The sequence below is a fragment of the Nothobranchius furzeri genome, chromosome 9, assembly GCF_043380555.1.
Source record: "Nothobranchius furzeri strain GRZ-AD chromosome 9, NfurGRZ-RIMD1, whole genome shotgun sequence".
Taxonomy (NCBI): Eukaryota; Metazoa; Chordata; class Actinopteri; order Cyprinodontiformes; family Nothobranchiidae; genus Nothobranchius; species Nothobranchius furzeri.
The window spans coordinates 61,230,733-61,243,543 of record NC_091749.1 but is presented as its reverse complement, the minus strand read 5'-3'; the positions used below and the strand labels follow the sequence as shown (position 1 = coordinate 61,243,543).

The 12,811-nt window shown below is 41.3% G+C and overlaps 1 protein-coding gene across 2 annotated transcripts in view; it reads right to left on the bottom strand.

Annotated features, from left to right (window-relative positions):
- Positions 1 to 12,811, bottom strand: part of dennd2b (DENN domain containing 2B) — an 83,907-nt gene that overhangs the window by 33,661 nt on the left and 37,435 nt on the right. For both annotated transcript variants that reach the window (XM_015953087.3, XM_015953085.3), the window contains exons 5-11: positions 6,005 to 6,126; positions 4,455 to 4,664; positions 4,018 to 4,114; positions 3,890 to 3,934; positions 3,140 to 3,324; positions 2,283 to 2,392; positions 2,041 to 2,110 (exon numbers count right to left, since the gene is read on the bottom strand). In XM_015953087.3, coding sequence (XP_015808573.3) covers positions 2,041 to 2,110; positions 2,283 to 2,392; positions 3,140 to 3,324; positions 3,890 to 3,934; positions 4,018 to 4,114; positions 4,455 to 4,664; positions 6,005 to 6,126 — 839 coding nt within the window. The remainder of the gene's footprint in view (positions 1 to 2,040; positions 2,111 to 2,282; positions 2,393 to 3,139; positions 3,325 to 3,889; positions 3,935 to 4,017; positions 4,115 to 4,454; positions 4,665 to 6,004; positions 6,127 to 12,811) is intronic.

The following is a 12,811-nucleotide window of genomic DNA, read 5'->3' as shown; positions in this document are numbered from 1 at the left end:
TGATACTCTTTTAATTGTCTGGTACACGATAGTAATCTGTACAATAGTGTGATGTTAGCACACGAGTTTAAGCTAACATCATTAACTCACAAGCAGCTCCCAGCTGCTTCTCCTCACATCGCAGCACAATCTCTCTGCTTTGGCCGATCGTTTCTCCCTCTGGTTTGTCTCTGCTCTCTGGGGCGAGCAGCAAACTCATAACTTTATGGTTTTGGTCCATCATGAGTAAAATTGTAAACATTTAAAGTTTCCTCTGTGTCAGAGCCGGCATTAGAATCCAGATTTTTCTCTGGATTAAGCTAACAGGACTTCCTCAGCTGACGTCACTTGGTTTGGCAAAAAAATAATAATTCTCACAAAAATTACTCTAAAAGCTTAAAAAATGTTTTAAAGGTGTGGGAAACCTGTTACATTTACATTATCCAATACATTTGAAGTGGTCTCGATAGGGATGAATGCCTTGCAAGCCGTACTCGGGGCAAAAAAAGCCCAGAAGCACCTGGATCAGCATTGGGGTGTTACGGTTCGCGGAGGGGGTGTTGAACCGTTTCGGTTCGGTCTGTTCGGTTTGGTCCACTTGCGTAACGTTTCGGTTTGTTTTCCATTAAATAATGAATTTTATTTGCGTGATTTAAGAGGCGCAGATAAAAGTTCCTAAGCGAGTTTCTGCACGGACGCTGTATTGAGTGACGCATGATGGGCTGCACGCACCTGATCTCTGTTTAAAAAATGTGATCTGCAAATTCTGATCAACGCCTTTTAGAGCAGATCAAACCAGCTGGCTGTCACTGCTAGCGTCGCGTCACCCCGCCTTCCCTTCTCTCACACCGCCGGCACACAGCAGCAAAAATGTAAACAAACGTGTCTGCTGAATTATCCCCGTGACAATTGATGTAAAGTTTTCATCCTACAGCGAAAGATACGGCGCGGAGAAAGCTCGTTATTTAAAACGAGTTTTAAAGAAGAAAGTCTGGGCGGTGTGAGGTGAGTTTTTAAGGCTCGCTGCAGAAATAAAAACACGGAGAATCAACAGTCAAACAACACTTGTCTGTAGGAGCGTGACACTCATACCGTAGCTGTGCAAATAAAGTGTGAAATAATTAAAGACTTCATGCTAGATCTGCAGCCTGTGGTGGCACCTGGTTCTGCTCACTATAGGAGCTGTTTTAGATATTATTAAATAAATAAATATAATAATAATATACCCCAAATTAATCAAACCAAACTCTTTAAAACACTGAACTGAACCGAATATGATTTTAGCGTACCGTTACATCACTAATCAGCATGGACAAGTCTGCTGCAGCAGAGAATAGCAGCAGGATGTTTGCTTTGCAACACAGATGTTTATCTCCACAAATAACACAAGCCTGGAGGAGCTTCTGCCGTGTGATTGAGTAGCTAATGCTAACGGTTAGCTTCTGCAGACATTATCTGCTCTTTGCTGGATTTTAAACCAACAACAGCCTTCCCCGTCGCGAGTCAATATGGGTGAGCCCAGCGACAGCTTGATGTAGAGCTGTCGGGTTCTCCAGATCCTAGAGTTTCACCATCTATTTTCTATCAGAAGCTAATGGAGGAGATAGATGTGGGAGACTTCATGTTCAGCCTGCATGAAAAACAGTTATTGTAATGATTATAATCAGAAATAATCATAAAAAAATGTTTTTTCAGTGTTTCAAACCTTTAAGCAAACTTGCTGTCCAAATTTGCTGTAGCAGCTTTAATGGATGTTTGTCATTTTCTGACTGAGTCAGCGCTATGTCCCGAGCCAAAACTAAAGCCGATTAGCTGCTAAAACAGCTCAAAAGGTGTTTTTTTTTTTTTTTTTTTTTTTTTGGGGTGTTGTTTTTTTTTACCCCAATACTTTTAATCTCTTTAAAAGTATTTAAAACACAGCTGGACTCTCAGTGTTTTTGATGCTTTACTTCCTGTTGCACATCGACATCAGCACAGGAAAACGGCATCACGTGTTTAAATAAAATCCCCTGTCACAACAAACATGGCTCAGCGGGAGTGAAGGGAGGTGGAGAGGCTTACCAGGAGGCGTCTGCAGTACCCAAACCTCCTGCTGCCATCCTCCCCGGTCAGCATGAAAGAAAAAGTCTCACTGTGAAACAAAGCAAATGAGAATTATTGTAAACCTGGACAAAAAAGGTGAAGCGTTTATATTGGTTTAACGGACACATTAGGAATTTTATTATAAGGCAAAAAGAGCGAAGCAATCCCTGTTTACTGAATGAAGTTGACCAGGAAGAGTGATGGTTTTGTGTGGAGGATACCTGGCGTACTCAGCAACAGGACTCCAGTCTTTAGCATCTGGGAAACAGAACTGAGGGATAGCTTTCAGCCTCTGCTCGGCCTCCCTCATCTGCTTGGTGGGCCTCTCCAGCTGCAAGAGGAGACGACATGACTCCATGTTATCTTTTTATAAAATTACCCACAGAGACCCTAAAAATACCCAGACTGAAATGTCTCCCAGTGACGTCTAAACCTTTGAACCCCATCCTGTCCCCACTGACTCAGCTACGGTATTAGCGTTTCCCCGTCGGACGGCAGAGATGGATGTCTCTCGAGGGACGCTTCTGCTCAACCAAACGACTTTAATGTTTATTTTTTTCCAACTACTGCAAACATTTCTGCATCACACGAATGAATTCCAGTTATTTTTAACTCTAAACAGACTCACGGGGGTCAAGTCATAAACTGTAACGAACCACGAACATTTAAATGAGTCAAAAACACAAAAGCACAACAGGACAACTTGAGATCTTCCGTAGAGGTTTTTGACCCTTTTTCTCTGACTTTAGAATCTCTAAGAGACAACAGTGTAACCTTTTATTATTTTTTAATCCCATTTAGAAATTTCTGCATAAAGATTAGTGTTCCACAAAGTCTTGAGGCCAAAATCTTTTCCCTGTAAATGTCACATTTTTGTTTTACATTGTTCATTTGTAGTTCTCATTTTAAATTAAAAAAAAAAATCTGTTAGAAAAATCATCATTAAAATAAATATAAATGTCCTCGTCAAACATTTTTGGGTCATGATAGCAAAGAATGAAAACCAGAGTTTAGGGGACCATAAAAAGGGTTTTGTTACCAACTAGGAGGTGTTTTGCACGACCCATGGCTTTCTTACCTTTGGAAACTGATAGGTGACCTCTGGGGTGTAGGAGTTCTTGCTGGGTTTCTTTTTCAGGGAAACCACCACAAAGTACTCGAAGAGCTCTCTCTCCTGCCACTCGATGAGCTGCAGCTCCAGTGTGCGGTAGCTCGGGGCTCGTCGGAGGATCGACTGCAGCTTTAGTAACCTCTGAGTGTGAGCTGTGGAGAAATGTGAACACGTTTTTGCAAAAGCCTACACGGGATATCTAAATCCTCTATACATATACTGTATTCCTCTATTTCTGACTTTAAACGGGACAAATATTGGTTTGCTCTTGTAAAATAATGCAATTACAGTGATCCCTCGTTTATCGCGGTAGATGCGTTCCAGACCTGGCCGCGATAGGGGAAAATCCGCGAAGTAGGGACACCATATTTACAGCATTTATTTAACAGGTACGTATTCAGTATTCAGACTTTTAAAACCCTCCCTTTACATAGTTCTGTTAACAAACCACCCTTTAATGTACATTTTATGATGAAATTGATGAAAAAAACCTGGAATTTCTTGATATTTCGCATAGAAAAATACCGCGAATCGGCAAATTTCCCTTGAATAAGGCTCCAAAGAAAAAATCCGCAAAGTCGTGAATCCGCGATAAACGAACCGCGAAGTAGCGAGGGATCACTGTAGTTGCAGTTCTGCTTTCTTTTGGGTTACATTAGAACATTTGGTGATTAAACTTGGACCTTGTTTGTGCACATGAAATCTGAAAACACTCACCTTTGAACCTGTCATCAGAGTCACTCTCACTCTCACTGTTGTCATCTAAAGATGAATAAAAGTTTAGGTTTCCAGCAGATCGAGGAGAGAGGGCTTGATGTGGACGGAGGAACCGAGGAATCCCTTACCTCTGAGAGACGCTGTCTCAATATTAGACATGGACAGCTTCTTTAGCCTCTTCTTCCCTCGTTTAGTGCAGTAAATGGAGTTGATCCTCTGGACCAGCTGTAAACAGACACAAGAGGAATTTTCTTTTGATCCTGAGTAAACAGGAAGCAGACATGTTCCTGGCCAAAAGCAACAATATGAAAATCTAAACCAAAATCAGGGATTGAGCTTTAGAAAACTCACATTAATGGCTAAAATCTACACTGTAGCTGAAAGTGCATGAAAGCACCATCTCTTAAAAACATATTTTCCAAACAAAGGGGATCATAAATGATGCAGGACTGTTCTGGCTCTGACTCGATCTCGTCAGAAATCTGAGCTGGTCCCTGAAGCGGTCAAGTCAGAGCTCTGCCTGGACTTTCTGAGGCTGTTTTGGTTGGAACCCTGCAGCGTGTACCTTGGGGATCCTCCAGTGTCTGTGTGGAGGCAGGGTGTCCCGGGTGCTGCAGAGGGATTCGTCCAGCAGGCCGCAGGGTGATCCTGAAATCTGAGGAATGAGCAACATCTCGTCGTGGCTGTAGCGCTTGGACAGCTGCGACATTCGGTGACTCTTCCGGTCGCTTGGACCAGGGAGGCGAAGAGACTGACTACTGGGTTTGGAAGGCAACTGGTCACAAAGAACACAGAGTTTCACTCGTTTGAGTTTTTTTAAGTTTTCCAAATGCATCAATTTTAAAAGCTTTACCACTATCCATTGTTCATGAAGAACTTTACTATTATCCTGGTTTAAATTGTCCTGTTGTAATAGTTTGCACCTTTATCACACTTTTATTAGCCTATGGTTGTTGTTTTTTTTTTTGTTGTCTTAGCCATAAAGTAAGATCCTTGTTTAGTATCAGGTTCAGTATGTTTAAACTCATCCTTATTATCATAAAATCCCGGCTCTGAGACAGGGAAGAGTAGTGCCCGAGTGAGAACAATTTAACTGATGGCTGTAAAGTTAGACGCTCTTGTTTTTCCACCAACATTCCCAGACTGATATCTTACTGGAGGTAAACACAGAAATCAGCCGGCTCCTTTTTACTCGGATTTAAGGATCTCTTTCCAGGTTACTTCCTGGTTTATTTTTTTATCTGTCTGTTAGTTTATCAGGAAATAGGAGGCTGTGAACAGGTTTCCATTAAGAGCTAAAATAGTAAATATTAATTCTTTACCTTGCTTTTGTAAGAAAATATCGTTACACTGAAATATCATGATATTTCATATGATTCTTTCATCCTTTTGATGGAACGAGATCTCGCGATAGCACTGGATGTGTCTTGGACGCGTCTAATTTTCCAGATAAGGTCGGTCTTAAAAATTGCCAAATATCATTTGACTTTTGGTGTGTCATCATATTGCATTGGGATCCAGGAAGTTATTTACAGTGAATATAATAGTTATTTATAACTTTGACACTTGGTTAAATGGTTGAAGAGGAAATTGAAAGAGCTGATAGCAGCTCACATAATTACGGAAGCACTGAGCTGCCACCCACGCAAAAATAAAATAACAGAATTATCACATTACTAGTACTTTTCAGGTTTGTACAAACTATTATCATTTTCTTACAACATGAATATTATATTGCATGAAACTGATAATGATATTTTTAGAACAATACTGTTAACACATTATTATGTGAAACAGCGCTGGTTTTATTTTGCGTGAGCGGCAGCTCTATGCTTCCGTACATAATTAACTTCATTAACTGATTTTTGAAATTCTTCAGCAAATATTCTTCCTCCATTCTGTGAAACATTACATTAGAATATTTTCTCATGATCTGATGTCCATTTGAGCTCCTCATTGAGGATCCCTTTCAACAACACAACCCAGTGGTGGCATCCGTTGAAAGATCTTGTCACTGATACACAAACAGGACATTTTAGGCATCAAAGAAGAGGAACCCCAGATGTGTTTTGCTGAAAGAAAACACACGAGTGTCTCTGATGCCAACGGACTTACCTGAGGTGGGGAGTTCTGCTTCCTGTCCGTTGTGGTCCATGATCGGCTGCTCTCCGACAAACCAGACTTCCGGCCCAAACTCTTCCGCTTCAGGTCAACATCCTCGTACGGATTCTCCTTCTCTGTGGACATGAAGCAAGAAGTTTGTCGTCAGCACTAAAGCGGCTACTCCTCATGAACAGAGTCTGTTTTTGACAGGAGACAGATGAAGCTGTGGGGTCACAGAGGGGCAGTTAAGGTTGTCCCAGGGCACAAGGGGGCCTCCCTTTGGATAGTCTAGAAAGAGATGAGTCATGGAAGGTAAGTCAGAGGTCGTTCCCAGCTGGTTCAAGTGAACTCCCTTTTTTAAAAACAGTTACTGTTGGCAATGAGCGCCACAGGCCCCCATAGGCCCAGCTGAAACTCCTGGACCGAACAGCGCTGGTGAGTCACCGTCCAGGCATGCAAAATGTCTGCAGAGACAGAGGAAGACCAGGGTTGTCTTCTTCTTCTTAAGGATTCAAACAATAAAAGAACTCAGACAAGAAAAATTTACATGATACTTATGATCACTTCCAAATATCCTCTTTCTGATTAAATTAGCAAGTTAGTACGTTAGTTTAGTCAGTTTTTACACAATTGAAATAAAATGAGAGCCACAGCAGTGTGTTTGTTGAGCTCCCACACTGGAATCCTAACCGTTAATTATTCTGGCCTCAGTAGCATGAGCACAGATGTTGCTACTGTCCTATAGATGCTCTTCAGATGATGAGTCTTGTCAAGAAACAGGATGCAAATCAGCAATACAAAATGCTGAACAGCTCTCACTGATGTCACCTGGCAGAAGACCAACTTCAGTGAAAGAAAGAACTTGTGTAACGCCGCAGTGTGTCTGTTCAGACATGGTGTTCGGGGAATAGGTTTTTGGCATTGTCTGTAAAAGGTTGTGAAAGTGAGAAAAGGGGCCAGATGGGGCTGAAATGCATGAAGAGAGCATGTAAAAGAAAAGAAAATCTGTGTTATCAGGGAAACTGAAAAAAAAAACAGATCATTTGCTTGCTTCCTTTAACGGAATGTGAACTCAAACAAGTTTTTTTAAACAGCAAAGATTAAAAGACAGCCAGAGTTTTGTCCAATTATCTATTTTTAGGTTAATTATTGAACACACACTTAGTTGAGGGATGCACACAGCCAGACAATGTTCTGTTGTGTCACGCAGTAAATCAGCAGAGTGGAGTCATTTACTGTGCATCGTTACTGCTCAGGAGAAGAAAGAGAGGGCTTAGTTCGGCCCCACGTCGTGCCGCGGCTCCATTAAACCAGAGCAATACTGTAATGAGAGCCTGCTGGGAAAATGATACGTCTGCACAGCTACTTATGTACTGCAGGGTACTAATCTACTCCTCTGATTACAAACATCCAGCCCTCACTCTGACACACTCCCAGACATAGTGCTATGTAGGCAGTGGACACACCTCAGCTGCATGATGCGATTGTACATTTCTGTGTACACCATGGACTGCATGGGCAGGGCGAGGCACGGAACAAGCTATGACAATAATGTATCTGCTTACCTCAGAAAAACTCTAAAGATGGAAGTTAGAGCATCGAGCAGAGGCGAAGGGACTTTTGTTTCATGAAGGTCATACAGAATTAGTTCAATCAGCTGAAGCCACAAATTAAAACAGAAAAAGAAATAATTTTAGTTGGCCAAGTTGTACAAACATTTCCGGTCCTTTGTGTTATTTATCAAATAACAACCAATCCCACACTGGTTACCTTTCTAATAAGGCCGAAGTAATCAAAAAGACCTTGTGGTTACAGAAATATATTTATTAAAGTGTGGGTATGTCGTCTGTGCCAAACCAAAATTATTTTAATTAAAACAAATTGCTTGGGTGCAAATTGTCTTGAACGATTATAATGTGATTATTCAAGATTAATTAATTACAAAGCCCCTAATTAATTAGATTAATCCTTTGAATCGAGTACCACCCCTAATATTCAGTGTGCAACTGGCTAGAAAAAGCTGGCCTGATAGACAACACAGAGGCAGTCATCATGGCCGCACAGGAACACAACACCAGAGCAACACAGGCCAAGATCTACTACACCAGACAAGATCCAAGGTGTAGGCTTTGCAAGGAGGCCCCTGAGACAATCCAATTCAAATCAGTTCAGTTTATTATTATAGCGCCAAATCACGGCAAGAGTCGTCTCAAGGTTCCAATACAGTTTGGTTCATTAAGCATCAAGTAAAAAGGTTTCCTCTATAAGGAACCCAGCTGACTGCATCGACTAGCGTCAGTGTCTTTACAGCAATCCTCATACTAAGCAAGCATGTAGTGACAGTGGAGAGGAAAAGTCCCTTTTAACAGGATGATCCAGAGGGTCCTGGCTCAATTGTCTTGAAGCAGATCATCTGCAAAGCAGTGGAAGGACAGACCATACTTCAGAAGGACCAACCCCAGGGAAATATTTTATAGAGGGAGAAAAGTAAAGGTCCCAAGATGGAGCCCTGAGGAACCCCACAGCTCAATGGGGACTCAGATTAGGAGAACACCCCTGTCTTTACAGGAAACGTTCTGCCAGAGAGACAGAAACCAAGTGGCTGGCATCATGTACAGGAACATCTGTGCAGAGTAAGAACTTGAAGCCCCAAGGTCAAAGTGAGTAACACCCCCTAAGGTGGTTGAGAATGATTGAGCCAAGATCCTGTGGGACTTCCAGATCCAGACTGGCAAAATGGTGATGGTGAACCAATCAGACATTGAGGTGGTGGACAAACAACAGAGGACAGCAAATACCAAGCAATGGCAACATCAGGAAAAGGAGCATGAGAAACTAGAGAAGTACCAGGGCCTCAAGAAGAACTTGAGAAAGCCTGGAGAGTGGACATCAGTGATGCCCGTGGTCATCGGGGCACTTGGGGCAATAAGGAGTGGCTAAAGCAGATCCTAGGATAAACCTCAGACATCTCAGTCCAGAAAAGTGCAGTTCTAGGAACGGCTAAGACACTGTGCAGAACCCTCAAGCTCCCAGGCCTCTGGTAGAGGACCCGAGCTTGGACGGATGGTACCGCCCACAGAGGGTGAGGTGGGAACTTTTTACAAATTATTTAGCACTCCAAAATAAATGCTGTCTGTGAAATAATATTTGTGACAAATAAGCTAAATCAGGGCTATTTCATTCCAGGCCTTGAGGACCGGTAACAGCAAGTTATAGTGGTTTCTCTGGTCCAAACACACTTGATCCAGTTGTTGAATCACCTGTGCAGCAGCTCATCAGGCACTGCAGAAGTCTGTCAAACACCTACTAAGTGAAATCAGGTGTGTTGAAGCAGAGTTAAAAACAAAGCGTGCTGGATATTGGGCCTCAAGGCCTGGAATTGAATAACTGAGCTAAATTATTACTATTTTCTTCTTTTTGATGCATTTATCTGCAGTCTGATTTTTCTAAAATAAACACAGAATTTAATATTCAATTTCCAGCCCATTTCAGGTTCAAAATGTTTAATTTAGAACATTTTTATTTAATTTAAATATTATTAGTTTCCTTTTGGCTCTGTAAATGTAACCCATATCAGTGGCGAGTGATGATGTTTCTGTGTGTTCACGTGGGGTGTGCTTGTTTGCACAGCTATATCTCTGTCTGTGTTACAAATACTGAGCTACAAATTTACGCAGTATACACACACCAAGTGTTACTAAATTTTGCACGAGATTTTCAAACTTTGATCAAATGAGGCACAACACATAATTTCCCAATATAAGACGATTTTTGAATAAAATGCAGCAACAGACATGAAAATGATTTTATGTTTTTTCCTATGAATTTGGAGCAATAAGGATTGTAATATAATGTCAGGTATCAATAATGTGAAACAGAAGACTATTAATATTAAAATAGTAATAATCTGAGACTTTTTCAAACATCCTCATACTTTTAAGAATTTTTTTAGTTCTGTGTTATTATTATTTTTTTCCAAGTAAACCCTAAGTTCATCTTTCAACAAGATTCAATTCAATTCAAGTTTATTTATATAGCGCCAAATCACGACAAGAGTCGTCTCAAGGCACTTCACATAATAAACATTCCAATACAGGTCAGTTCATTAAGCCAATCAGTAAAATGTTTCCTATATAAGGAACCCAGCAGATTGCATCAAGTCACTGACTAGAGTCAGTGACTTTACAACAATCCTCATACTAAGCAAGCATATAGCGACAGTGGAGAGGAAAACTCCCTTTTAACAGGAAGAAACCTCCAGAGGATCCTGGCTCAGTATAAGCAGCCATCCTCCACGACTCACTGGGGATCGAGAAGACACACACACACACACACACTAAATAATCCAGAAGACACACACACACACACACACACACACCAAATCGTGTTTCTATGGTAACATTGTGATTTCTTAGTAAATATTCAATTTGGAGAGAGATAAACTTTATTGTATTTATCCTAAGACATATGGGGAATAAAGTTTGCTCTAGTGGTAAAGGATTCTAAGTTGTTGCCTTATTTGAGAACATTCACCAACATTAACTTTTAACCTACCCCTCATGGTCCACTTCTGGCCCTCAAGCCTTTCTGTTCTCATGTCTGGCATAACAACACTGCCCTGAAAGTTAATATGCAGAAATGAGAAACAACAACTAGCTCTGGGGAAATGCCTGGCAGACATCTGTAAAGATGAAATAATGAACTTTTTAAATGTGTCATTACAGTTCCTGCTTTGGTATCGCCCCGACGTGCACCAGTTTCTCGCATTTATCTACCAGAAATTTCAGACAGTTGAACCATTGCATCATTGCTGCTCACAGTGTGATTCATCCGTCTGCACACACATCACTCACCAACACTTTGTTCACCAACTACATGATAAAAAGCACTTACTAAGTCCTATAACATCACAGTCTGTCATGCACTTGTAGTAACAAGGTAACACAGATTACAAAAGGCTAAAACGTCTGACGTCAAGCACAGGCGTCGGGACGATGGAACTTCATGGTTTGAACAGTTTCTATGGTGGAAGTGAGGTAAAAAGATCTCATATTTTAATAGATATGTTGTTTTTTTGTCTTTTTTCCCCGTTTTCTGTAACCAGGCTTTACATTTTGTCCAGTCTTGTTATGTTGTTTGACCCAGACCCAAAGTTTAAGTTTACTCAGGGACACCAGTTGGGTCAAGATGAAACATCATCAGGAGTGTGTCTCCAAACTGCAAAGTCTTCAGTCACAGCCCTGTATGAACAATGGATGCTTTGTAGGGATTCACAGGAAAATCAGTCATGCCCTGACACTCCTGTGCCGCACATCCTCAACCAGGAAAGAAAAATAAACAACTAAAGGAGAAACATAAGAAATGGACCATGAAACCCTTATTTAGTAATCACCAAGCATGTACCGTGGACAATATTTCGGAGGAAGAAAACAGTTTTGGGGGGTAAGTGAAATCCAAGCTCCATCACAAGTCCGTGTGCACGAGATTTTCACCACATAAAAATGCACCGGGGGAGTTGGCAGCTGAGCAGGGCAGAAGGCCCGGGGTCATTCGCTAGTGGAAAGGAATTTGGCTTTTCAGCATGTCCAGTATTTCATAAGCACGTCATCTCTGAGGACAAACTACTGCATTCATCAAGAAATTCAAACAAAGACTACACATTTTATCAACTGTGGATAATAACAACATCCTAATAGACAAAAAAAAAACGGGTTTGATGCCTTGGATATTAATTACAAGCATGTTTTTACTGGACAGCAGAGCGTTAAGACTGCACTTTAATTATCCATTCATCTTATTCCAAGGCTTGAGTGTTGACTGATTGAACCCACAATGAGACTTTTCAACCCTGCGCCTCTACGGGAGGCAAGGCGGAGGAGGAGGAGCCACTCTAAGGTCCTCCTGCACGAGGCTGTTGAATAATAACACAGTTTGTGCTTCTGTTCTTCTAAGATAAAGCAGAAACGACCAAAAAGGTTTGTTTTTGGCGGATAAGATCTACTGATGCAGAAGAATTGTTTGAAATGTGTCAGGACATTTGCGTTCTGATAAGGTCATTTCAGTCTGTGTCAAACAGTGGTCATTATGCTTTCAAATCAAATTATTTACCAACTTCCTGGTCATACTGGGGTTTTCTAGCTTAGTAGAAAGCCACTCGTAGCTTCTGTTTTCACTTACAAAACATGACATGAGACCTTTTCAAATAAGCACTGAACACTGTTCAGCTGGGTCTTTGATGATGTGTTCAGTCTCATACTGTCAGCTAATATCAATGTTTGTGTGTGTGTGATAATTGCTGAGGGACTTGTTTCCTCCCACACACCCGCTACACTGCCTGCTTTAGTGTTCACACAGAAGTCCTCTGTTTTTATGTTGTGTTGCTAGACAGTACAGAAATTGTGAGGACAGGTATTATGTTTGTTTTTTAGCTCAAAGGAATAAGGGTTAGACAGCCGGGTCTGAGAGCTACCATTACTTTGGGCAATATTGTTGAGTTAAGCGTCATTCCAGGGGCTAAAGGTGGAATTATAATGTTTATATGTACTGTTTAACATGACAAAGCCCCCCAGATGCACCATTTAAGTCCCGTGTCTGTTTTGTTCTCTCTGCACTCACCTAATCACCCAGCCATGCTCTCCTTGTTTCATTATCACATGATTTTGATGCCACTGAAATTCTGAGATGTCTCCTGGTTAACCTCCCTGCAGTCAGAGCTCCAGGGTCAGATCATCTTCAACAGGAGTGGGGAATCCTGGTACCACGAGGGCTGCTATCCTGCATGTTTTAGTTGTTACCCCGCTTCAACTCACCTATTTTAAT